This window comes from Parus major, chromosome 2, assembly GCF_001522545.3.
Source record: "Parus major isolate Abel chromosome 2, Parus_major1.1, whole genome shotgun sequence".
NCBI lineage: Eukaryota > Metazoa > Chordata > Aves > Passeriformes > Paridae > Parus > Parus major.
Window position 1 is genome coordinate 9,767,395 of NC_031769.1, and position 25,356 is coordinate 9,792,750.

At 39.0% G+C, this 25,356-nt stretch overlaps 1 protein-coding gene across 6 annotated transcripts in view; it reads right to left on the reverse strand.

The window, feature by feature from the left end:
- Positions 1-25,356, reverse strand: part of DIP2C (disco interacting protein 2 homolog C) — a 308,876-nt gene that overhangs the window by 41,117 nt on the left and 242,403 nt on the right. For 5 of the 6 annotated variants that reach the window (XM_015617879.3, XM_033520375.1, XM_033520383.1 and 2 more), the window contains 9 exons: positions 24,843-24,957; positions 20,421-20,622; positions 18,275-18,384; positions 17,403-17,483; positions 13,512-13,635; positions 11,788-11,909; positions 8,957-9,068; positions 8,759-8,868; positions 5,845-5,975 (listed from right to left, as the gene is read on the reverse strand). In XM_015617879.3, the coding sequence (XP_015473365.1) occupies positions 5,845-5,975; positions 8,759-8,868; positions 8,957-9,068; positions 11,788-11,909; positions 13,512-13,635; positions 17,403-17,483; positions 18,275-18,384; positions 20,421-20,622; positions 24,843-24,957 (1,107 nt within the window). Of the gene's footprint in view, positions 1-3,354; positions 3,463-5,844; positions 5,976-8,758; positions 8,869-8,956; positions 9,069-11,787; positions 11,910-13,511; positions 13,636-17,402; positions 17,484-18,274; positions 18,385-20,420; positions 20,623-24,842; positions 24,958-25,356 lie in introns of all 6 variants that reach the window. The other variant, XM_033520388.1, reaches the window with a different exon arrangement.

Here is a 25,356-nt window from a genome sequence, read left to right on the forward strand (position 1 = left end):
CATTGGCTATAACTTGGCTCAGCTCCCTGAATCAATCTCTGAAACATTACACAGGATTTGTGTATCAGTCTAAGCCACAAAATGCTGCATATCTCTGAAAATTCCCAGATTTAAATTCCCCTGAGAAGCTGTCTATCACCCGTGTTTTGGTAGAGAGAAGCTGAGGAAAAAATACCCTTGTGAAGCTGGTTGAAACATTTCATACCATTCTAGTGATTTCAAATCATTGTGAGATGTTACAGGGTGTTTGCTTAGCATGAATGCCAAACACCAGAGAACCACATGCTTGAACAAACTGCAGTTCCACTAGACTGCTTTGGATGAAGCTTGATATTGTTCCAAACCTATAGGAAGTTCTGTCAATGCTGTCTCCATGTAATTCTAGGAATGCAGAGAAGTTTAGTAGGTTCATTCAGGTAAGGAATTCTGTATTTGGTAAAATTAATCCTGAAACGGAGGCAGTTCCATCTCACCTTGAAACAATGACAATTAGAATGGTTAAGCTGTCAGCTTGGCCATTCTCATACAGGAACCAACAAAATCACAGTGAACACTGCAACAGCAGGGGGATGAACAGGATATTAGGAAAGATTTGGGAGTTTAAATATAAACTGTTGAACTTAAATTCTGCTTTCTGAGACTGCAAAAATATATGATACAATGGACTACGTGCAAGATTTTACTTATGTAAATACTGGGAAGGAACTGTATCAAGATTGTTTCTTCCATTGCTGCAGAAAACTGTCACAAGAGTATCCACTGCCTGATGCAAGCCTTAACAACAGGAGCAGACACAGAGCAGAGCGTCCATCACCTTGTCACAGTGACTTTTGGGATGCAGATGCAGAGTGAAATGCAGGGGTGGCTGAGGTGCAAGATCACCTTTTATAAATGCTGTCTTCTTTTAGGGGACTGCAGAGCAATCCAGGGGAAAAAAAAGTACTCCTGTGGTGGACAAAGCCTTGGATTTTGGCAGTAAGTGAAGAGCCCTGTCTGCCTGCACTAAGCAAGGGCTGCCCAAGGACAGGAATACTCCAGGTAAAAGCACCAGGATGTATTTTGGTAAGACAGCACCATCTGACAGCACTAGCTCTGCTGTCGGCAGGCTGTTCTGGCAGCATACGGAGATTCCGGGAAGGACCTCTTGGCACTTAAATGTTCCACTGAATTGGAACTATAGCCCATATTGTGCTGAGGCAGATTAGCAGTAAAAGATGAGATTTGATTATAATTCCAAAAATTTCAGCAGGTCAATAAATGCTGACAATGGCAAGTGCAATTTGCAATTGCATTCTGGCAGTTACTGCCTGTCACTGCTCTCAGTCCTGTGTCAGGAGTGACATGAGCTGCTGCCCCACTTAACTGGAGGAGGCATGTGAGTACATCCTCTGAATGTATGCATTTGGTTTCTGCACTTCTACAGATGATATTTGGCATTTGGTGATGAGGGCCAGGTGTTGGAACTGGGTGTTTGGGAGAAAAAATATCTTCACAATCACCTGGACTAGAGTTTGTAGGAAGGACAGTACAGGCTATTGAGGACAGTGTTTGGGCATTTATCTCAGGCTTCAAAGGACTTGGACCAAAATTAAATCTTCAGTTCTGGAGATCCATCATGTACAAAAAACAGGGACTTTTGGAGAAAAAGTAAAGGACCTCACACAACCTGCAGTGTCTAAAGATGTCAGCAGGCACACAGTGCTCTAAGAGCACGACTGCACAGGTAAGCACATAGCCCATCAGTACCAGAGACAGCAAAAGGCCATTGCTCAGCCTTGAGCATCATTCTGGTTCCTTACCACCATCTCCCCTGCCCCACTTATACCCCATGTATGGGCATGTCTCCAGAGGTGGTGAGGTAAGTCTGCCAACTCATCTCAGAACTCACATATCAAGGTGACTCAGGGCTTTCAGCTGTCCTTCAACTTTCCAGGCTTGAAGCAGGTTTAGCAGTACTGATGTAATGTAGAAGGAAAGCAAATCGCCTCTTCCACAAATTGTCACTGGCTACAGACTCTCCAGGAAACTGGCACACAGCAGTGTGTGGGCAGACAACATACCTTGCCATCCCTCCTGTGCCAGTTAGGCACTTTGCAAAATACATGACAGATGTTTATGTTCATATCCTTCACTTCCCATGTCAGAGTTACCCAGTTCTGATGTGACATTTAGGCTTCTTTATGCAGTCCTGCCTTTAATTTGCTGCACATGGGCTGGAAATTGGGTGAAATGCTCATGCCTGCCAGTTATCTTCAAGTTAGCCAAAAACAATAATCAGTGACTCCTACCACAATAAACTTTGCTAAAACGCAGTTCTCCTGTTGGTGTAGCAATCCCTAGCTTACTTCTAGCACAGTTCCACCTGTCTGGTTACTAAGAAACCTTGCAGTCTTTTGCAGCAGAAGCCACCTGGATTTTGTGGATTTTGGCTTCATGCTATGGAACAGAGGAAGCAGGAGCAGGATGAGAGAAAGCACCTTCTCTGGAAAGCCTTCCCTGGACCATTTCATAGCAGTCACGTTATTTATTGCATGGCCACTGTGGACCAGAAAATTCAGTTCCTCTGGTCCAGTCTGAGTCTCACTGACTTACACCACTACATGCTCAGTTTCTGAGAATATATATAAAGTTTATTAAAAAAAGTTAATGCACTTAGTTTTAATTTGAGCAAGGACAATTCTGACTTCCAACAGAGTTCTACTTTTACAGCAGAACTGCAATTTCAGATGGCTTAGCTGGGTTAAAGTAGGGGGAAAATTCTTAATTCTATTGCATTACTCAGCAAATATCAATTAAGTGAATCCTCACTAATGAACTGCAGAATGCTGTATTCTGCCCCACAGTAAGAAGCATTAAGACAGGGACATCTTAATTTCAGGAACCATTTCTGAAAAATGGGATTTAGAATTTTTATTTTTTTTTTTTACATTTGAGGAAATTATTTTTTCCTTTTAAATAATGTAGTACATTTTAAAATGTAACTCAATGCAAGTCAGAATATTAGGATCACCTTCTCAAAATGGATAAATGAGATTATTAAAGAGAAAAATGCAAAGATAATGTATTCTTTTATTGAATCATAAGAACTCATTCAAATTAGGAACTTAGGGGTTTGTGAACTCACATGGAGCTGACGTCTGCTGCCACACCCAGGACTTGCTGTTCAATGACAAAGGTTCCAAGGAAACCCTGCTGGAGCATGCAGCCAGTTTAGAAGGAACAGATCTTTTTAATGTATTGCTCTGCTTTGCAAGGTTTCTTTTCTTTATTATTTTATAACCTTTAGGCCATAAAATAATAAATTTTAAAAAAATAAAAAACTTTGCAAAACTATGCAATATATTCCAAACTTACCAAAGGACTGGCTCCATGCTCCAGCAGCTTTCCTAAGTAGCTTTGACCTCACAGAATGGGGAACTCTGGGGCACCACAGTGGAGCAGGCCAGCACAACATCTAAGCACCTACAACAGGGATAAAAGGTTAGTTTTTCTTTCAATTTCTTAGTCAATGCCTCCTTTGGTCTAGTTAATAAAGGAATGTAAATGTACTTTTAACTGCACCCAGCACAGGAGGTTGCTCTTGCTTCCTGCTGGGCTCCTAAAACAAAGAGTTCCTATTTAACTCTCAAAAGCCCCTGACTTGTAAAAAATTGAAGATCAAACTTCATTTCCATATGCCATTAGAAAAATTAATTTAGTAAATTGAAGTGGTGACAGACAATCATAAGTTTAGAGTAGAATTCTCTGAGTTAGAAATCTGGGTTGAAATGTTGGGCAGGATCCAGTTATGCCAAACCTCAAAGGGTAAAATGCAAAGTCACAAAATTTTAAGTTATGAGGAGTAAGAGCCTTATAAACTCCAGGCTGTATTTTTTCATATCACATCAAATAATCCTCATTTCTAAAATAGTAATGAAATGGAAAATAGATTTGTAAGTGGAATTAATTAGGTTGTATCTGATGCAGCTTTCTCCAAATGACAATCACAATTCTAGCAGCCTGAAGTTTTTTTGATTTAATAGGAACAGGGGATCAGTGGCAAAGAAAAGATTGATATGAAGGTTCATAAGACGAGAGTGTTGCTGTCCTGATCTCAGTTCCTTCAACTCCCTTGTTCCCTTTCTCTTCTTTGAAAATGGTATTTGAAATTTTCTATTCCTTCTGTTAGCTACAAATGAGCACAGACTCTGATTGCTTTCTCCCAGAGGCCTTGCTGCCTTAATTCACTTGCCAGTCATAAACAGTCTTCTCCTTCTGAAAGTCTGAATACTATCAGGGCTGGGAAGGACTAAGGGCAGCAAGCGCGTATTTGCTGGAAAAATGTTTCTGGAATAAATAAAAAAAATTGCATTCAGGAGAGTCTTGGGCACCACAAATTATCTGGGTTTTGGACAGGTCAACATTTATCTGTGTTTTATGGCTCTATCACGAGGCTGCAGAGAAGCTATTCCCGGATGCTCTGTGCTCCAGCACTATCCTATACAATGATACATTCCTTAGCTGAACTCTCCTATGGTGCTGTACAGACCATCCCTGGCCTAACAGTGCTGACATCAACACATGCTGGAACACTCAAGTCTTTATCAGAAATAGTTGACTGAATTTTAAAAAACAACATATAAAAATTAAACTTAAAAGAGAGGGTTTTCATTAAAATCACAGTATTTCTTAAGTTGTATTTTTTGGGGGTTTTATTGCAGCCTCAATAGTTTTATGTTGGGTAAATAAAACACTGAAAACACAAATGTTTTTTAAAACAAACGGAACTCTAATCCCTATGTAAAATTCAAAACAGAATTAGGCAAGTATAGCTTAAATCAAGAGAAACTGATCAAGAATGAATAAGATAATACTGTTAATCTTTAGTCTATTTAATACATAATAGCAAACATTTTAAAAGGGAAATAACCATGCCAATAGCCTACTTTTAAATAAACAGTAACTGCTGAAAATAAATTGTTGCAGTTGTTATCAAACAATATTTCCCTCAGTTATTTAGTAAATTGGAACAAAGTTTATCCAAAGTATTTTTAATGCTGTGGATTATCTTAATTTTAGTAACTAAAAATAGCAGTACTGCTAACACCAAAGAACTTTCTGTGAAGAGAGCAAAGATGTCAGACTACTGTGACTCTGAGATGCCTTCATCAAAATGGGCTCCATTAACACTCACAGTTCTTTTCCTTTGCCTCTGCATCAGCCTAGCTAATTTTAAAAAAAAATAAATCAATAGACCTGCTTTCAGTGCTGAACTGTAATCTCTCTGGAGTATAGGGATTGACAGAATCTCTTTATTATATTTCTGAATTTATTAACCAAGAAAGCTAATTCATGTTTTACTAGAAATGTTTTGTTTTCTGGTAACTTCGCTACTGCCATAAAAGTACCTGCAAGAAAACACACTTCTGTGTCTCTGCAAAAATCACATCCTGAAAGTCCCACAAATGAGAAAGTCCCGTCACATCTACTCCTGCTTTCAGATTAGAGAATGAAAAAGAGAACACAAGGAAACCACTTCCTTAAGGTAATATTAGTAAAGCACTGCTTCCATCAACTAAAACAAGCCAGACTGGGCAGAGACAGCAAAAAGCAGCAGGAGGTCAGTGAGCAGCCCTGCTGATGCTCTGTACTTCCAAGTCTAAATACCTACGGCCATGCCCAACTCAAACAAACAACATCCTCCAGCCAGCAGCTTCCACATAGCTCCCAGCAACTCCAACCGCCTGTGGCAGTCCCAGAGGCGCTGTCCATTCCTCCCATCCTTTCATCACTCACATCATCCATTCTGTTGTGCCACAGTACAAGGGAAACTGTGATTCAGAAAAGGCTGAGGAGAAGCCTCACCTGCAGAGGCACCAGAGGACAAACCCAAGTCCACAGTAGGGGTCCAAGCAGATCGCGACTTCCCGGGAGGGATAAAGCTCACACTGCAGCTTAATAGAACGACAAAAGGCACTAGTGGCTGCATGAGACATCTGAAAGACAACAGCAAAGCAATTAAAATGATCAACTGTGTCATTGGAAAGCTCACTCCCAGACTGCACCAAGTGCTTACATCAATTACAGGATAAAAACACCAAATAAATATTGACTTTATGCTCCATGTAGTTGACTTTATGCGCACAGGTAATTTATATCTCAGAAAACATAATTTTCCTTCAAGAGGGCATCAAATAATTGTGAAAGGGGAGAGGAGACAGAATGAATGGTAAGTTTGAAGTGATTTAGGAAGAAAGCTGTGAGTGGTTTAAAGATGTGCTCCAAGCTGTATGCAAAGCTAATGATAATATGCTACACTTTCTGGAAGAATAAAGGAATGAATGACTGAATGAAACACTTTGCTGATCATCAGTAACATTTCTAAAGTATGTATTTCTTAACAAAATAAATGAAAAATGCCAAAGCACTTTTTAAATTGAAAGGGATTTTGCCAAGCAAAGCAGTACTAAGGGCCTAATCATTTAGCAATAAAAATCCCCAAAAAACTTAGTAAAGTTCCTGTAAATAAATATCTGTCAAATATCTTCATGTTATCCAGATCCCAGTTGAGAAACAGGCTCTTAAAATCTTGGTAAGGGAGCTTTCAAAGGTAATACAAGCAGAAAGTAGAAATAAAAAACCTGATGCAAAGGAAAATCTTCTGATTTTTTTTCCTAGTTTAGGATGCTTCCCACACTCACCCATCCTGACTTACATGTTCTAATGACAATGGAAACAGGAAAATATCTTTTCATGTTTGTCCTCTCTATTAGTAACAAGAAAGACACCAGTGTTAGATATACTGTCTGGATAGGAGTTAACTTACCAAAGCTCTGATCTCTGCCACAGAGGGAGCTGGTTGCTTTATACACTGCTCACTGAGAGTCAATGGAGGAAAACAGGCACTTGGAAGATAAAATTTATTTGATCTTAAAGTAAACAGGGGAAGAAAGTTCCAGAAGTGACTTTTTCTCCATTCCAGTGACAGTTCCATAATTGAGGCTGGATGTGTTCCAAGTGATGCAAAATGACCAGCTCTGAATGTAGGTCTGTGGTGATCGTCTGTGGTGATCATCTAGAGTCTGCAGATTAATTCTACTCCAGCTGAATAAAGACTACTTTTTCATATGGGATTAAACTGAACTCTATTAACATAGAACTGCTGTTATTCTGGGAATTTTTAAACCATGCTGCATGCAAGCTATTGAAAATGTTGAGAACAAATGCAAGTGGAATCTACTACTTTCAAAGTAATTACAAAACATTTATCAACTTTTCAGGAGCCACAGGAGCTATTTAGCTATTTCTTTTCATTTAGTACCACTGCATTATGAATATAAGCCTTGTGGTCTCTTTTGATCATTTTATTATTAATTAGTCGCTAATGATGATGTAGTAGATGGTAACAGTTTACATAAACCTGCTGAGTCAGTGGCCTGCAGGCTCTGTGACCCAGATATTAGAAGCTAATCAAGAATTCCTTGATAGATTTATCTGTATTTCCCTCTAGCCACACTAAGAAAGGCTCATTGACTTGTCCTGCCTTTGACTATCTTTGAAGTTTCCCAAACACTCACTTTGCATAGTTAGTAGCCATTTCTGCAAGTCTGATAAAGTGTACTTCAGACCTGATTTAATACAGCTGACTGCATCTGAAACAATCATTTGAGGCTTTCTCTAGAGGAAATGAAGACTTATGTGACATTTACTCCTTTAAAAAACTAGATGTTTTAGATAAGTCAGATAAATTACACCCTAAAAGTCCCTGCTTTTCTCTGCTGGCTCTGAGGAGCCCAATGACTATTCCACATCTGTAGGCATTGTAGCTACTCGAAGTTAGGTGGACAGAACGTCCAATATATGACCATGAGCCAGGTCAACCATTTAACAATCAGTCAGCCTCAACAGCTCTGTGCTTCCATCTCTTCATCCAAAAACTGGGAAAATAATGCTTTCTTTGTTTATAAATTATGCTGACCGTTTCTGCAAACAGATGGGTGATATTAAAGAGTATGAGGAATGCAGCATAGGCTCCATGTGTGATACATCAGCAGAGATTGTTAAAGTAATGATAATCCTTGAATATGCAACAAGTAAGAATATGGAAGAAACAGGTAAGGATAACAGAGTGATTTTACTGTGTCTTGGTGAAACCAGTAGTGGGATACATAAGTTAGGTAAAACATGAATTGTGGCTAGAGGGTTGGAGAAAATGGCATAGATTTCAAGAGCTCAAGATGCCTTAATAGCATCTTGATATTTGTTTGAATTTGTTTGATATTAGCAAACAAATCTATTAATGAGTTTTTGCAGCTTACTCTAGTACTATACTGGGTGAATATACCAGAGAAATCATCAGGTGCCTTAATTACAAGAAGAGGATATTGAAAACCAATGGCCAGTACCTGAGCTGCCATAAGAAGCGAGCAATGAATGGGCACTGGAACAAGCAGGAGAAGGATGACAGTCTCATTTCCCTCATTAAATGGAAATAACAGATGCCTAAGCTAAAAAATGTTTCAGGCAGAAAAACTGGTGGTCTGTGCACAGGAGTAATGGAATGAAACTTTTAGTCTGAGGAGGAGAGGGGATAAACCACCACACACAGTTCTATAGCAAGTAGAAAACTAATTTAATGTCACTGGATTCAAACAAGTCTGCAAGGGAGGAAGGACCTCAATTCCTGCTTCCAAAAATCATGAGGAGTCACAAATTAGGAGCAACCACCTGCCAGCCAGGCAGGACAGCAAGAAGGAAAGCTTAAAGAAGAAGTCCCTACCTTTACCCCTGCCAGCATGCCAGTGGTGGAGACACTGAAGTCAAGGTAAGCAAGTGTTTCAGGGTTAGAAGGTTTGTAGATCTGTGCAGGCCGCTTCTTTGGCAAATCATCTGGGGGAGACAGAGACAGAAAACGTGTGTATGTCACTGACAAGCACAATGACAAAAGAGACAGAGGTCTCCTGAGCCCAGCACTCACCTGTGTCTAGGACTGGAGGCCATGTCCTGATATCCACTGCTGCCGCAGCCTCTCGCGACCGTAACAATTTACATATCAATTGCGTAGTCATTAAGCAGGCAGAGCGGCTCACCTGGAAATTCAAGAAAGAAATAAAAACATGCTAATGGCATGCTAATTAACTCTCCCATGAAAATGGGCAAGACAGTGACTTATCTTCTGCCAGAACAGGACACAGGTATATCAACTTCATGTTTTCTGATCGGCAGGTGGGAAGATGCTTAAAAAATTGCAGCTCACAAAGATGACAAAGTCACGTGAGTTTTACAACTTACATGACAACTGCAATTTGAGAAGAGCATTGCAACGAAATTAAAGGTGCCTTAATAGTGAGAATGTGACCTTTCCTACACACTGTATCAGCTCTCACCCCAAAGTGCCAATAAAGGAGACTGTGTCCAAAAGACTTCCTATGTGACAATAACGTACCTTGGTTCATAAACAATATTTTAAGATCAACCAATACCTAGTCTGGCATTTTATATTAATAATTTTATTATCTTAAGTCAATTTTATGGTAGCCACATATTTCCAGGGCCTGTGCTAGGGATAAACCACTGGGAGCTCTTCTGATACTGGCAAAAGTAGCTCTAGAACAGATATTGTACAAGTGGCACTAAGAAATGAAATGGTGAGCTTACAGCAAATACCATCTGCACCAAATTTTAGATGATACATGCTGAATTCTCCTTTTAGTTTTCCTTTTTTTAGAAGTTCATAGGTATCAACTACAAGAATATTTCTTATTTAATAAAAATACTTCTTATTCTTAGGAATAAAAAATAATATGCTTAGGGAATTCAGACAAACATGCATATGAGCATGGAAATCACTTTAGATAAAACACAGGAAAAACAGAAAAGGTAACATTTTTATTCTTTTCCCCAAACTTTGAAAATCCATGCAAATTCTGCTAAGACTATTTTTTTCCTTAAGGAAAGAAAATTAAATATTTCATTGCACACTAAATTTCCTGTGTTTAAACTAATAAAATCAGTAATCATATGTACACTAAATTTTACCACTGAGCAGAAGATAACAGCTTCTATTGACAATGATCTCATGGAAGCCAACTTTTTAGAACACCAGAAATTCTGACATTTTGAAATTTGGAGCTCACATCACTGAGCCAAGCTTTTATCTCTTGACATTCTAATCCCATGACTGCCCTGTATAGAAGGTTTAAATGCTTCAAGCTAAAAGTGAATACAAACAAAGCCACTGCAGCAGCCCTTAGTCCATTTTCATTTCCTGTCAAGGCAAATTAATTCTTACATCACTAATTTTAATCCATGAAAATCTTGATTTGGCACACTAAACAATAAATAAAAGGAATTTCAAAAGTTGATGGTTCCTAGCCTCCTTAGGAATTATATAATCTGGATGATCAGAAGGTTCATTAAAATACAGAATATCCATGTCTGGAGAATTCCACATCAGAGGTAAAGACACAAGGATTGTGGGAAGGAGAAAGAACACGGTTTAGCTACAGGTTAGGAACCACTCAAGATGGGGCTCAACTGAGTAATATTTTACAACTACCAGCTCATCACAAAAACACAATTATGCAGGCCAAATTTTACTCAGAAGTTATTCTTACTGACTTCAAAAGGTGCTGTGCAGACATACAACATCTTACAGCAGGTGCTGACCCCAACACATCAGGAAATTCGTGTGACTGCATTGGCACTGAGTGAACTGCAGTAATATTTTGTTTTCTACAAGGTCATTAATCTCAGAATTGAGAAAAATTCTTGTGTAAAACAGAGCTGAGAGGTTATAAGTCAAACTGACATTAATATGGCTAATAAATGTCAACACCTTATCTAAAGTTAGTCTATTGAAGTGACAATGAATACAAGTCATCTTAGATTTGTCAGTTTTTTATCATGAGATCAAACATCTAGTTTAGCTACTAAACATCAAAAGAAAAAGAAAAAAATTCACATTTTACATCACTTCTGTATGTTAACAATTGATGCTTAAAAATGCCAAGTGCCAAAATATTAAATAACAAGAATCCTGAAAATAATAGGACAATTTCTCATACCTCTTCTGATACTTTATGGCATCTGATGCCTTGAGGAAAGTCAAAAATTACAACTATCTCTACTACTTGTTAACTGCAAATACAAAAATAAATTATCAATGGTAAAAACACATTTGTTTCAACTTGTTTCTTCAGAATTCCAATCAATAAATCAGAAACTGCCAGATTTCTGGCTATCTAATTTCAACCATTTTTATTTTCCTCAGTAAAATGCACATTACAGTTATTTATGTGCAACAGAGGTTAAACATTGTTAGATAAAGCCAAAATATCAAAAGAAAGCACTGAATGAAAAAGTCTGAGTAACACTTTCCTGGATGAAACAAAAGACTGACCAACATCTTCACAGCAAAACTTTGAAATTGTTTTAAATGCAGAACAATTGGACATTCAGCAGTGAGCATGCCATCAGGTGAGGATAAACTTCCCACTGAGGTTTTTCTCAGCAGTCAGTGTGGCTCTGCCTGTGAGGAATCCTACCCCTCTTGGCATACAGCTAAATATAAAGAGGCACTTTAAATATATTTCTTGAAAAGAGTCACGCAACTAGGGCAGAATGTGACAGCTCAAGTGAGCAGGTTGTATGTTGCCAAGCAGTGTTGATTTTGCAACACACTGAATTCCTGAGTCCTGGGAAGGAATAAAACTTCAACCCAACCACCCCTCACTCAAGTTACTGCTCCTAAAGACACAAATCCATCACGCATTTCATCTACTGGTGCAATCTGAGGCATCTGCTCACCTCCACAATCATCTTCACTGTGGGTAACGTGGTGGCAATGTTCTGGGGGTGTGGAGGTCGCACTGTTATTGGCACACAGCCTGCGTACAGGCATCCGTAAAACGCAGCAATCAGGTCTATCCCTGCATGGAGAACAAAGCAGAAATCCTCCCCTGAAAATCAAATTGTTTAATCACAGACTTCTATGTCAGCATAAATATTACTTGGAACTGAACCCAGAAGGTTAAATGAGTGACTAAGCCCTTTAACAGACTTCTTTTTCAGCCCCTTGTCAGTATTTGTTCAGCTTCACTAATTCCTCCCAATCACACCGTTCTGAGCATGAAAAACCACAGGCGACACACTAAACTGCAGCCAGATATCAACATTTAGGAGAACTCCAGTTTGTTGCTCAGGAAGTAACCTGTAAAAAAAGACTGATTTCTACAGATTACTTCTCTTCCTAAATGTACATTTATAGAGTGTACAAGAAGAGGGATGTCCCAGCAAAAGGATGAGGTAGGATGATGCTTGGTCCTACCAGCTGCAGAAAGAACATCTGGATGTTTCACAAAATACTGTCTTTCTCTTGCCATTTTTAACCTCACATAGGAAGCCTTGATATATGGACCTCAAATTTTACAGTAAAAAAGGAAGTAACGGTTTTGAAATCCTGCTTCTAGCATAAAATTAGGTGCTGTGCCATATAAATATTGACTACAGGTGATGGACAATGGACAGCACCCTTCAGGCTACCTAAGGAGGCTGAACAGACAACAGTGCCAAGATCCCTTGAATACTGCTGTCTGTCACCTCCCTGGGGCTGTGCACAGGCTGTGATAAGATGACAGTGGGGGCTGGTTTATTCTTTCAGTGGAAAAGGATCTGCAGTACTGGTAGGTTATTGTTCCTTCAATGAAATTCTTCATTCATGGGAAGTGAAATGCAGAAAACAAACACTTAAGTTTAAAGTACTAGTCTTCTGTGGAAAAGGTTTTGCCATATTAACCATTGCAAAACTGCTCCTATAACTACAAAGACAGAACCGGTGTCTTGCAGTCCTTACAAACTTATCACATTTCAGAGCTTAAATCAGACTGTTTATTTCACTAACACACAAGAGATGTTAAAGATAAAAGAGTAGCACCAGATCAGAAATAATTTCAAGCAAATGTCAAATGTGTTACCAGTTAACACAAACTTAAAAGCCCTGATGCAAAAGGATGAAAATCCAAACCCAGAGAGCTATCTAGATGAAGAATCTACAGAGAATATTGTAATGATGATTCTGTATTTCTTAATAATTTACTGCTTATCAATCAAATTTCTACTATAAAAAGCCCCCATGTATTACTTCCTCATTATTGGTGCTTTACCCTTGTGAAATGCAGCACTTCCAAGAGGGAACTGAACAGGTCAATCTAAGAACACTTAGCAGATGGAACTGCATAAAATAATCTGTATCCAGCAAAAAAACCCCCAGTAATTAAATTTGACTACTTGTAAGAGATAGGTTTTAAAAATACAGGTTAGTCTTAATCTGAACCCAAAGAAATAAAATCTGTGTGCATGCAGAAAGAGAGATTCTTTTCAATACATTTGACCAAATTCAAAGGAATATGCATGAGGCAAACATCTTGTGTTTTGACAATTAATGAGGTGTGCATGCCCCTGATGCAGTGCTGTTCAGAAGGACCTTGATGAACTTCCAGGAGTCCCAAGGCACTGCTACAGCAATTCCTTACCTGGTGGGTAAACCAAAGCCACGTGGTCTCCATCCTGTAAATGTCCCCTCTCCATCAGCATGACAGCTATCTTCTCAGCTCGTTTATGCAGCTGGACACATGTCAGTGAGTTGGCTATTGTTCCCTGCACAGGAAGAAAGATAAATGTCACAGGAGATAACGTGATGTGCTGAAACTCTATTTTCCTCCTCACCTTAGAAGTTGCAGAATGAAGGGCAGCCACAATATGCCATGCAATCAACTTAAAATAGGGAAAGATTCAGCCTTAGGCCAAACTGTGGTGGGAAGTAAAAAAGATGTTTCTAAAGTAGAGGAATGTTCTCTATTCCTTTCTCTGTGCCTTCTGCCCTCAGCAGTGTTTCTGCCCCAACCAAGGCAGTACAGCACTGTGCTAATATCCTGCCCATGAAACCTGTTCTTCCCTTGCTACACAGGCAGCATTCCTGCTGCAGCCAGGGAAGTGCCTTTATGGTCTCTGTAGCAAACTGGAGCATCTGTGGAGAGCAATTCTGGAAATTGCATTTTGTTGTCTGCACGCTGGAGTGGAGCCAAAAGGCCCAGCAGAAATACTTTAAAGACAAAAGACACAGGAGAAAACAATACTTTGCAATGGAAAAAATAATTAGTCTGGAACAAAAGATAAGCACTTATATTGCACATAAATGAAAGAGAGAAGAGAGGCATTTGTTAAATTTGAATAACTCTGGTCAGCATGAGCTTGGCATCTTTGAAGCATTTCAAGTACTGCAAACCCAAAATTATCAAACAGTCCCAGTGTTTGAAATTGAATGAGTGCTACAGTTCTTGCACTTCCTAAATGTAAAGATGTGTACATATATGCACACACACAAGTACACATTTAGAAAAATATATACATCTGTATCACAAAAATCACTACCACTGCAGGCAGACACCTCAGAAGTCTAAAAATGAATGTACAGGACAGACTGGTTGCACCTAGAGCTGGGTCAGGCCAAGTCAGGGCTGGGAGAAAGGGACAGAGCAGTATGGGAAGGGTGGCATACAGGCTTGTGTACTTGTTCTGTGGAAAAAGAGAAATTCAGTCTCCAGTACAGCTGTGACACGCCTGGCACCTATCACAAGCACTAAGTTCGCTTACAAAAAAGTGTTTCTGAAAAAATAGGGGGGAAAAGGTAAGAATATGTAAGAATATGTGAATAAACATATACTAAAGAACACATAGAGACACACACTAAAATAGAACAGTGCATCAAAAATACAATGTAATACAATAAAAAATGTATTGCATCACTCTATCCTCATTAAGAGAGAAAGCAAGAAGGTCTACTGTTTTAAAGAAATGTTCTTTACACTCTATTTTAACAAGGCAAGGGATAATAAGCATTTATTCTGATGGCGGTTTCTATCTACCACCACCCCACACACCACTGCAGTATTTACTGACCAGGCTTCAGAGAGGAGGGAGAAGTTTGCCAAAGGGCAAGCACTGCAAGCAGTGCCACATTACCAGGATCACCTGGCATTCACAGACTTCATTACAAACTGCAATGAAGAACACAATCCAACTGGAAATAAAATGGACAAGGCCAGGGCTCAGCATTTCTCTTCATCATCCTCAGCAACCACACTTATTGAACTGCACTTCAGACAGTTAATCAATCTTATGATCAATGTGGAGACCATTTCACTGAGAAAGCTTCCTCTAAAGACATATGCAACTCTGTGGATGCTGGACCAGAGATGACTTCCATCTGTCCAGCCCTGAGTATGCCAAAGCAATATGAGGTCTGGCTGTCCTGCCACTGCAGACCTGTCAGGAGAGTGTACTTAAACTCTCCATTTCTTCTTTCAAGAAACTGTCTGTTTCCATGGTTCTGAGAAGAGGGACCCTTTATATCCCCACACACATCAGAAGCATGGGTCCTAGTGACAGATAGGGAAATGCTGTAAATCAAGTGAATTTGTGCAGAGCTTGTTTACATTTAAGATTTCTGGCATTTGCTGCCTGTGAACCAGTGGGAAGTCATTGTTTATATGAAGTGTAGGGAAGGAGAATCCAGTTGTTGGACAAGAATCAGTTGCAAGCATCAGCCAACTACTCCCTTTGGGCCTTTAATGAGCAATCCTGAAATGTAAAGGTGTTGCAATCCTTCGTGACACACACTAAAAACAATGTATTTCACTAATTTTGAAATATTTCAAATTCTCAAAGTTTGGGTTTCAGGAAAACACTAATCTCAGTGGACTTTCATTAGTCATCTACTGCAGGATGCCTGACTATTTTAGAACAAAGTGTACAGACAATGTCCAGGGAAGACAAAATAGGAAAAGTACAAATCAGAACTAAAATTCAAGATAGGCAATAAAACTTGCCTAGGGCAAACTCCACCAAATGTGTCATCCCTTTCCATAAAACATTAATTCCTCTCCAAAAAGCATTACAGCTCTCAAACAAATCTCATATGATGAGATACTCTTCACTGAGAGTAACAGAGAAACTGTATTTTAAAATCCAGCTACTCTTCACTTCCATGGAATGGGAATTTGTTTTGTTAATCCTTGTTTTGCACGTTGTGTCCTTACTTCCCACTGTTGGAACCCTTCTGCCACCACAGGAAGTTTGGCTCTATTTAAAACTAAAAAGCAACAGCCATGTGTGGAAGAGATGGGATAGTACACATCAACTCTTCCTCACAGCATCTTTGCTCCTGACTTAGAGGACACAGCAATGCAGTACTTTAATGGTGTAATATTGAACTTATAAACAGCATTGCCTCTCAAGATTTCTACTTTGCCATTAAAAAAATACGTAATTACTTCACTATTTATCTGGCAGGTTTCACATATTCACAAATATGAGCTATTAATCTGAATTTTTAAAAGAATCATTTAATTACTTACTGGTAGCTTCAAACTGAACTTTGTACCAGCACTGTAAAATGGAGAAGGACATTCTGTAAATACTGTAAGTGGTGATTTCACAGAGGTTCACAAATTACTGGAGGTTTAAGAACCCATTCAAGTTGCATAAAGACCACATAGGCTGAGACAACATCAGCTAGCACTCCAGGGGAACAGCATTATTCCAGGCCTCCCCTCTCCTGAACACCCTCACACTATGTATGTTTCCCAGATCTGACAGATATGTGTAGATGTACTGTGATGGAATGCTTTGAAATCAGACTTTAATTCTCTCTGTGGTCTTGAGATTTATTGGTTTGTCATCTGTAATCATCCAGGATGTAAAGAAGTTACACTACAGAAAGCAAGGAAGTTTTACTCTTAGCAAAGCCAAGTTCTGTACCTGTCACATTCATTAACTCATTTTCAGTAAGCAATGAAATGCTGTGCCAGGCTGGCACCTCATGGAGGTTACCCAGAGAGATTTATTACTGATCTTCTGCAGACTTGATTGTATTCTGGACATACATTTTCTTCTTTTCACCTTCTTTCCTCATTCTCACACCTCCCCCAGATGGTCCAATCTCAAAAACAACAGTCATTGTGTTATTTAGGGAAAATGCTTTGGTTTTGCCAAGCCTGTGCTTTTCAAATTGGAAATCAGGATGGTGAGCAGTATTAAACAGTTATTCAACACAGGGACAGATTTGAAACAGATTCAACAGTATTGAAACAGATTTGCAGTGTCAGCTCACACACAACATGTATGTGGTGGAAAAAGAAATGAGAAATGTGTAAGGCACACTGATAAAAAAACAATCTATATCTTGACAACTGACAATGATTATTCTCTTTTCCTTTCTGCATCAGTGAACATTAAATATAACAGCTGAGTATTAGTGGAAATAGGAAGAGAAAGGTCACATCCAGCCACAGCACAAGCAGGTGCTGCTGAAATCCCAGTGAGCCTTTTCCAAGCCTGTTGGAGCTATGGCCTGAGCTTCTTACCCTGCAGTTGAGCAGGGTGTAGAGCACATGGTCAGGGGTGGTCTGAGCTCTCCACTGCAACACTTCCGACAGGAACAGGAACTGCAATAAAGCAGAGTGACAGTCACGACACCAAACAACTTCTTGGCTTTCAAATCCAGGTCACAGTACCCAGAAGCACTAAACAGGAATTCATCTTCTTGTCATCACACATTTATAGGAAGGTGCTTTTGCATGGTAGCAGTCACCTCTCTGGAAGTGAAGCCACTGCTGGGATTATGATATATCACTGCATATACTTCCAAAGGAACAAAACACTACTTACTGATCCCTCTGAACTTAAGCACTATTTAATTCTTTAGATTCCTCTCTTTTTCTTTCTATAAATACATAGGTACATACACAGCTTAGAATTTACTAATTTAATTACTCACATAAGCCCCCAAAAGAGCTGAATTTCAACTTAATTTTCCAGGATTAAAATAACAACAAACAAGGTCAGGGCCTCATATGTAAACAAAATTCTCTGGATTCCACTTGAGGTGGTAAAAATTATGTAATAGAGGGTGATTTCTGGTAGAAGCCCCATGAATGCTTTCCACCATATTTTTTCTACTGTCCCATGTAAACTTATTTCAAAAATCCATAAAAATGAAATGTGGTGACTTCTCCTCACATCTACTTAATATTTATCTGTAAATGAGGTTCTGAAATATTAAATATATGCATTAATTAAAAAGAAGCCATCAAAAAATTGGTGGTAGTAATAATGACAACAATAATCATCATCAACCATCATATCTGTGAACTGCTAAGTGACCTGATGTCAACTATATGATGTTAACTGTATGTTTGTATGAATTAACTATATGTAACAGAAAAGTTTAGCTTACCTTTCTCGCCTGGTCATTATCTTCTATTTGCCCCAAATCTCTACCACTGGCCTGTGCAATCCTTTTTCCAGAGACCAAGTTCCCCACCATCACAGAGGCAGGGCCAATTTCTAGAATAAAGCATAAATCCACCAAGCACAATAAAAATCCTTTGCTTATGGATGATAATTCATGGGATTTCTTTTGCAATACATGATGTTTTTCTCACTGCAGTCCACAGAACCAAACCTTGAGCACATCTCTGTTGACACAAAGTTTGGTTATGGACCAGAAGATACATAGGACTCAATTCATCCTGTCAAAACAGCTCTACTTTAGCACGGGCTCTCCACAGCCAGAGACATATCTTGTCTACCTTGATATGATGAATATGGAAAATTTAGCTCCTACTGTAGGCATATCCATTCAAGACCCTCAGCCCAGAGTGAAAACATTCCTGTTTTCCTCTTCTGTTGCCTTTTTTTAATGCATCTGTATCAGGACTTCTGTAATGCTACAGACAGGAAGTGACAGGGACTGGGGGGGCAGATGGTGCATATGATAAAATATATGCAAACCCTCTAGAATAAGATTGAGAGTGAAGTTAAGTAACTTCAGAAGAAAAGAAGATGTCATGGCTGACACTGCTCCATGAGTTGGATTTCACTGATGTTTTGTTGCTGCCATTAGGAGACAATACCTGTCTCACAGATAGCATTTAAGCTCATGTTGGCATTTGTTTTCTGCTTCTCCAGCATGGATTACTGATAAACTGCAATTTATACCAGGCTCTACTTCTAGCCTATGATGTCCCAGTGATTGTTTGTGGTGGAAGTAACCAGATAATGTACAATCAAAAGCACCTACAGACTACTCTGCTTTAAAATTATAAAAGCAATACCCTCTGGGTATGTCACAACAACACAAAATGGGAGAATGTTATACTACCAGTTTTGTTTCTGTGCTCCTGGCATTACTTTTACCCTAGTAATATTTAGTGTATACATAACATATTTGTAATGATCTCCAGTGATTCTAATTCAGCAATTATTTTGTGATGCAGCAACAAGGAAATACCAATGTGAGTGTTGCAGGAAAAGGTCTCATAGTTTTGATTAGATTAGTGCAAGTCACTGTTAACCTCTGGCATTCCCAATATCCACAAATTGAGATTATGGTTTTGATTCTGAAACATTTGTGCAAAGGTTTTAATGATGATTTGATCATTTTTAAATGATTTAAATGATGATAATGATGGTTTAGGCAAACTTGTACTGAATTCATGAGGGGTAGTCTCCATATTCAAGATCCAGAGAGCAAACCCACTTCTAATTCCAGGATGTTTTTCAAAGTGGAAAATAACCAACACTTAGTCTTATGTAGCTGAATTCAAGTCTTAAACCTGAGGCTACACATCCAGAACTCCTTGAAATAAATCTGAGTACTAAAACCTGCAATCGGGTTTAAAGGCAAAAATTTGTTAAAATTTACTTGTACATTGGGCACAAATAACCAGTGACTGACTACAGCAGGCTACAAGGGCTTTCTTGGTCTAAATGTGCCTTGCTGTACCATTTTATCCAACATTCTTCATGAAGAGGCAGAACTTCTGAAGAACCATCTTAAAACTAGTTAGGGTTTTCCCTCTAACATACCTGCTGTTAGAGTAATGCAAAATCTCCCTATGCATGTGAGGGATTAAACCACGCATTCTTTGGTTTAACTATTCATGAACACTTTTTAAGTATTTGTTCTTCCAACACTGTTATTTAGTGCCAACAGTCCCCTTCCCTCTCTGTTTCTAGTTTACACACTCAGCCTTCAAAATAAGCCAAGATTTTATCTTTCTCTGGTTTGGTCTCCATCCTCTTTAAACATAACTGAAAACAAATTTACAAAGAACTCCAGGTGTGGTCTCAGCAGTGCCTTGCAGAGTGATAAAAATGTCATCTTTCATTGAATTAGCATTTTTCCTTGCACTCTCTGTGAAGGTATTTCTAGCTTCTGGCAACACCAATGATGTCCTTGACACACAGAGAACATTGAAGAGGACAGATGATGATGATGCTGATTCTCACCTGTATCAGCAATTACTTGATTTTGCTCCCCTACAGTACCATAGGCACACAGCACGAAGTCACAGTCCCTTGGCCCTCACTCCTCTTACCTGGTTGCTTTTGCCTTGGTTTAGGCAGGTTTGTAACACAGGTGTGGGGACACATCAGCACGTTACAAGGATGCAGAGATCCTTCCAGGAAGAGCTGTTTGGTTTCTGACAGGTGAATCCCTCCCAGTGGTGTCTTGGGAAGTGTGTTTGCTGGGACAAGTGCTAGGCAGTAGACTCCCACTTGATGAATGCTGTCAATTGCCTAAAAAATCACACAGGAAGTCGATTTTAATGAAAAGCTAATTTTTCATCATTCTAATAGGCACATGTTGTTCTGAATTACTGCATAAAACAGCCCTAATAATTAACTGGCAATGGAAAGACACTTCAGCTATGTCAATGATAAGGAGGTTCTTTTCACTAGGAACAGGTGGACTGAAATGTTGTTACACTCATTCCAACAGATAAAAAACAACCAAAAACTGGTGATGAATGCACACAAATCTATTAGGAAATGCTACCTTGTTAAGCACGTATTAGTAGCAGATATCCTGGAGATTTTTTAAAAAGATGGGCTGTCAGACCACATGAACTTGCTTTTAAGCTGTGCACTTCTCAGAGATAAAGTTCAAAATATTCCTATCAGCTTAATATTCATCTTTCTGAGCAAGGCAATATTTCAAATAACCCCTTATGCCTAATGATGTATGTTGCTTGTGAACCTTTTCAGTTTTTTTGTAAGGTAAAGTTTACTTGAGACATTACATGTGATCATTCCCTGACCACAGAGTAAAAGATTTTCAGGCAGGAATGGAAAATATGTAAGGGAAAACTATGAAACTCCCCACTTGAAAAAAATGTTGGACAAAAACCTGAAAAAGAAGCATCTTTGGATCATATAGCAACCATGTTCATTGCCCAATATGTTCATTAAACTGCATCATTTTCAATAAAACTGTAGCATAGAATATCTATGTAATTTATTGAGTCAAACATGAATATCTATGCACATAGATTTTAATTCCCCACATATTTAAAGGATTTATTTTCCTTATAATTATAACAGAAATTGCAGCATGTTAGAAAACCAACTTCAGTGTGTTAGAAAACCAACTTCAGACATTTATGCAAACTGAGAAACAAGTTACAAATAGCATCTGTAATGAGTAGTTAAATGTTCAAAAATATAATTTACTTATTTTTCTTTTTAATTTTAAACTGTGAAAAAAGTGAATTGATATGTGTGCTGCCTTGAAGATACAATCTATATTCTGGGAATCAAATAATCACTTACAGTTATAATGTACTAAGGTGTAGACCAATAAATTACTGATTACTTTTACAGATTAAGCAATGCTTTTCTTTTGGCTTCTGTTTGCTCCATTTCTTATTTATTTGACTGTAAAATCTCATAAGAAAGAATAATAAATTCATTTAAAAACATTGGAGTTTCAGCAGTAGTAGCTCTCACAGCAGAACTGGGAGACCTTGTTACTGGTCTACAGACATCACCCAAAAGATCAGCAATAGTGAAATATTTATGGCAGCCAATACACAATGTCTCATGTTTCTGGCAGAAACCATAACCTACTAATCATAATGTTATTCGTAGGTTCTGAAAAGCAGTGATAAATCATGGAATCCTCACCTGACATCAGCTTGAAGGCAAAGCATCACAGGGCAAGTAACCACTTTTACTCAAACATAAAACTCTGTGGCTCCTATGGGTGGTGAATGGAAAGCAATACCCAGCTGTGGTAGGACAAGGGGTGTATGCAATGATTCCCCAGAAACTTCTGAACTCTCTCTAAGAGATACATATGCTATATAATGCCACAAAAATACCATGTGTCATTCAAATCCAACACCTTTCACACCTTTGAGTTTGGCACATTTCTGAAGCAGGGAATGACATTGTCACAAGAATGACAGCTGGTGAACTGAGCCTTAAAATTCTGAGGGAGAAGAGTATAAGTCAATTTTAATATTGCTGGCATTTATGTCTCTTGATGAGATGGCTTGGTTTTTGAAATTACTCTGTCCAGACAGAATCAAACAGTATCTGAAATCTCTGTTCCTCTCTTTCATTGTAAAAATGGACAAGATATACCCAAACTTGCAGAGTCCAGACTTCAGTGTTGTTTGAGCTGAGAAAACATCTCCTTCTGACACAATTCTCTGGGTAAACACTCTCCAGTGCTGCAGTAGATCTCCTGGCTTTACCTAGACCTGTCAAGTCCTGGTGCTGGTAAAACTAACATCCAGTCTGCCATACAAGGACCACGACCCAGCCTGAAGGGTCAGAACAGTCTGCAGCAGATGAATATCTAGGATCTGACTGAACTGCTGGGTGATCTGGGATCTTCAACCTTCTATTCTCAAGAAACTTCAACCCCAGACCCTGACCACTCCCTCCCAACCATCCTTCTGCTGAAGCCCACAGATGCAGTCCAGCACAGTCCCACAGGTACAGCAGCTCCACCACCCTTCAGCTCCCTGCCAAGGGGCAGGATGGATCAGGAGAGTCAGAATATGTGAAAACCAACAGGAAAACTGGTTCTGCAAATCAATCCAGCTCAACTGCAGGGAAGAGACAGCCAGGCACAGCAGAAGCAGGCAGTGCAGGGCAGGGCTTGCACAGGGCAGCACTCACAGGGTGTCACACAGCTCACAAATAGCATTAAAATCAAGTACAATTTGATAGATTTGTTATCATGGATTTCACTGAGAGCCATGACACAGGCTGTAATAGTGTTATTTTGTGCCTCACTAGCAGATGATTCAGATACAGCTGGTTACCACTTCCCAACATCTGTCATTAAAACTCTTATTGGGAAGAGGCACAAAGTATCCCACATGTTCCTGGCTTCTGTCCTTCTAATCTCTGCTCTCAGCTGTGGTGGAAACAGAAACTTCTTGTTCACATAGCAGTGCACAACAGAGTTGCAGGCTCCACACATGGATGATGAAAGAAGCCACACATGTGTACTTTGATACATGGCCTACTATTCTCAGACACTGCTAGGACTTGATCAGACTCGGAATAACAGGGCTGAGTCTTGGCAGGAGTATTGGGACACAAGATTCCAGCAGTTTTCAGTGCAGAACTCTGCTTGTTATGATTGTGAAAGATATTAGTTCTGTAAAAGTCACAAAGATGCTCCACTGACAAAACAGGGCAAGTGTTAAGTCCAGAGTTGCAACCCTTTTAGGAGCCTTGACAAAAGTGTGGGCAATCCAAAGTCTCTTCTTCTACAACAGTTGCCCCAGATGCTACTAGATGTTTCAAAGGCTTTCTGTGTGATGGCAGGCTAGAGGTTCTATCTTTTCTTGGTATTAATTTAGATCTACTGTGAATATGAGATGCCTCTAACTGTATGAAATGTAGCTGTCTTTTGAATCAAGAGAGCAGATAAGCCTGTCTTGAGGTGGATGAAAGCTTATTTGTTCAGTTTCTTGAAGGATACAGTAGATAGATTCCCTTTCTTATTCAGTAAAATGCAATGATGAATAAAAACACCTCTGAATTGTGTGGGATCTTTTTCTTTGGCTCTTAGGTAAAACAAAAAATATATCTGCAATGTATTTATTGGGAAGAGTCCCAGCAGAAGGACAGAAAGGAAAGTAGGAAAGGCTAGCAGAAGTAACAGGAAACCAACTGTAGACAGAGATGAGACTGCTTTACAAGGTAGCAATAAACAGACTGACTGATCTGACTACATCTCCATTAAATCTATTGCTTTTGAGTCTGAATTGGCTTAACCACTGAGATGGATCACCCTATCTAAAATATCTGATATTTTTGTGTGTGGACATTAGAGGCGAAAAAATAAATGAGTACAGTATTGATATTGCCAGACTGCTGGAGTGGGATTCTTTGCAACGGGTGACCCTCTGAGAAGATAAACTCACTGTAGATTCCTAGATCTGAGCTAATCAATCACTTTCCTTTATCTCAGTGGAGGGAAATTGTGATTTTTAGGCTGAGTTTCATTCAGTTTATTTTAGCTATCAACATCGTACACCAGAAACAAATAATTCTCTCTCACTTGTTAAAAAAAATAAATCTGGATGAGGCCAACTCTGTATCTATGCTTATAACTGTTTAGTAAGAGACTCTGGTAGCTTTTGACAATACGAGTATATAATTCATTCATCCATTCATTCCCCTTTCAAAGTAATGAATGACTATATCCTTATAAACCATATGCTACTTTCTCATTGATATTATTTACTTCAATTTGTTCCTGTTTTCTTATAGCATTTTAATTAGGAAAAGGATCACTCTCTGGGTGTGTGCAGCCCAGATAGGAACTGTCACTCACAAGAATCTCATTTTGTGCTCATTAAGAGCAAGTGCAACAGAAGGTGGATTCACAATTACTCAAAAACAAATGTCAGTTACCATAGGGGTCTGAAAAATCAATAAAAAGGATATAAAGCAAGAAAAAATATCTTCCAAATGTTTATATAGAGAATTACCTGGAGAACTCTACTCATCCACTGAAAACTGTCTTCTTCTGTGGAATCTGGCCTTTGCTCAGCAACAATAACTATCCTTTCATCGTGCAGCACGCTCACGGAAAACACTGCTATTCTATAGGAGGAGAGAAGAGTATTTAGTGCCAGAACAGAGGGAAAAACCTGTCTTCTGCATCCATCTTCTACAACTGTGATTTCTTTATTCATTAGTTACACTCCTGGTGTGCCAATTACTAATATATTTATGAGGAAAAAGCTACAAGAACAGTTTTGGATAAGTTCTGGAGTCGAAACAGCAGGCCTCTTCTACAGTCATGTATATACAAGCATAATATCAGAGCAGGATTGAGAAGTGAACATTCTTGGAATAAGAAAAATACTACATTTGGGCCACACCAAGGTTGTTGATAAGATGTTATATAACAGCCAGCATAAGCACCTTCCTTGAGCCCGTCTGAGAAGACAGTAATTGCAGCATCATTTTGTGAGAGGTCTGACATGTGCGGGAGGGTGA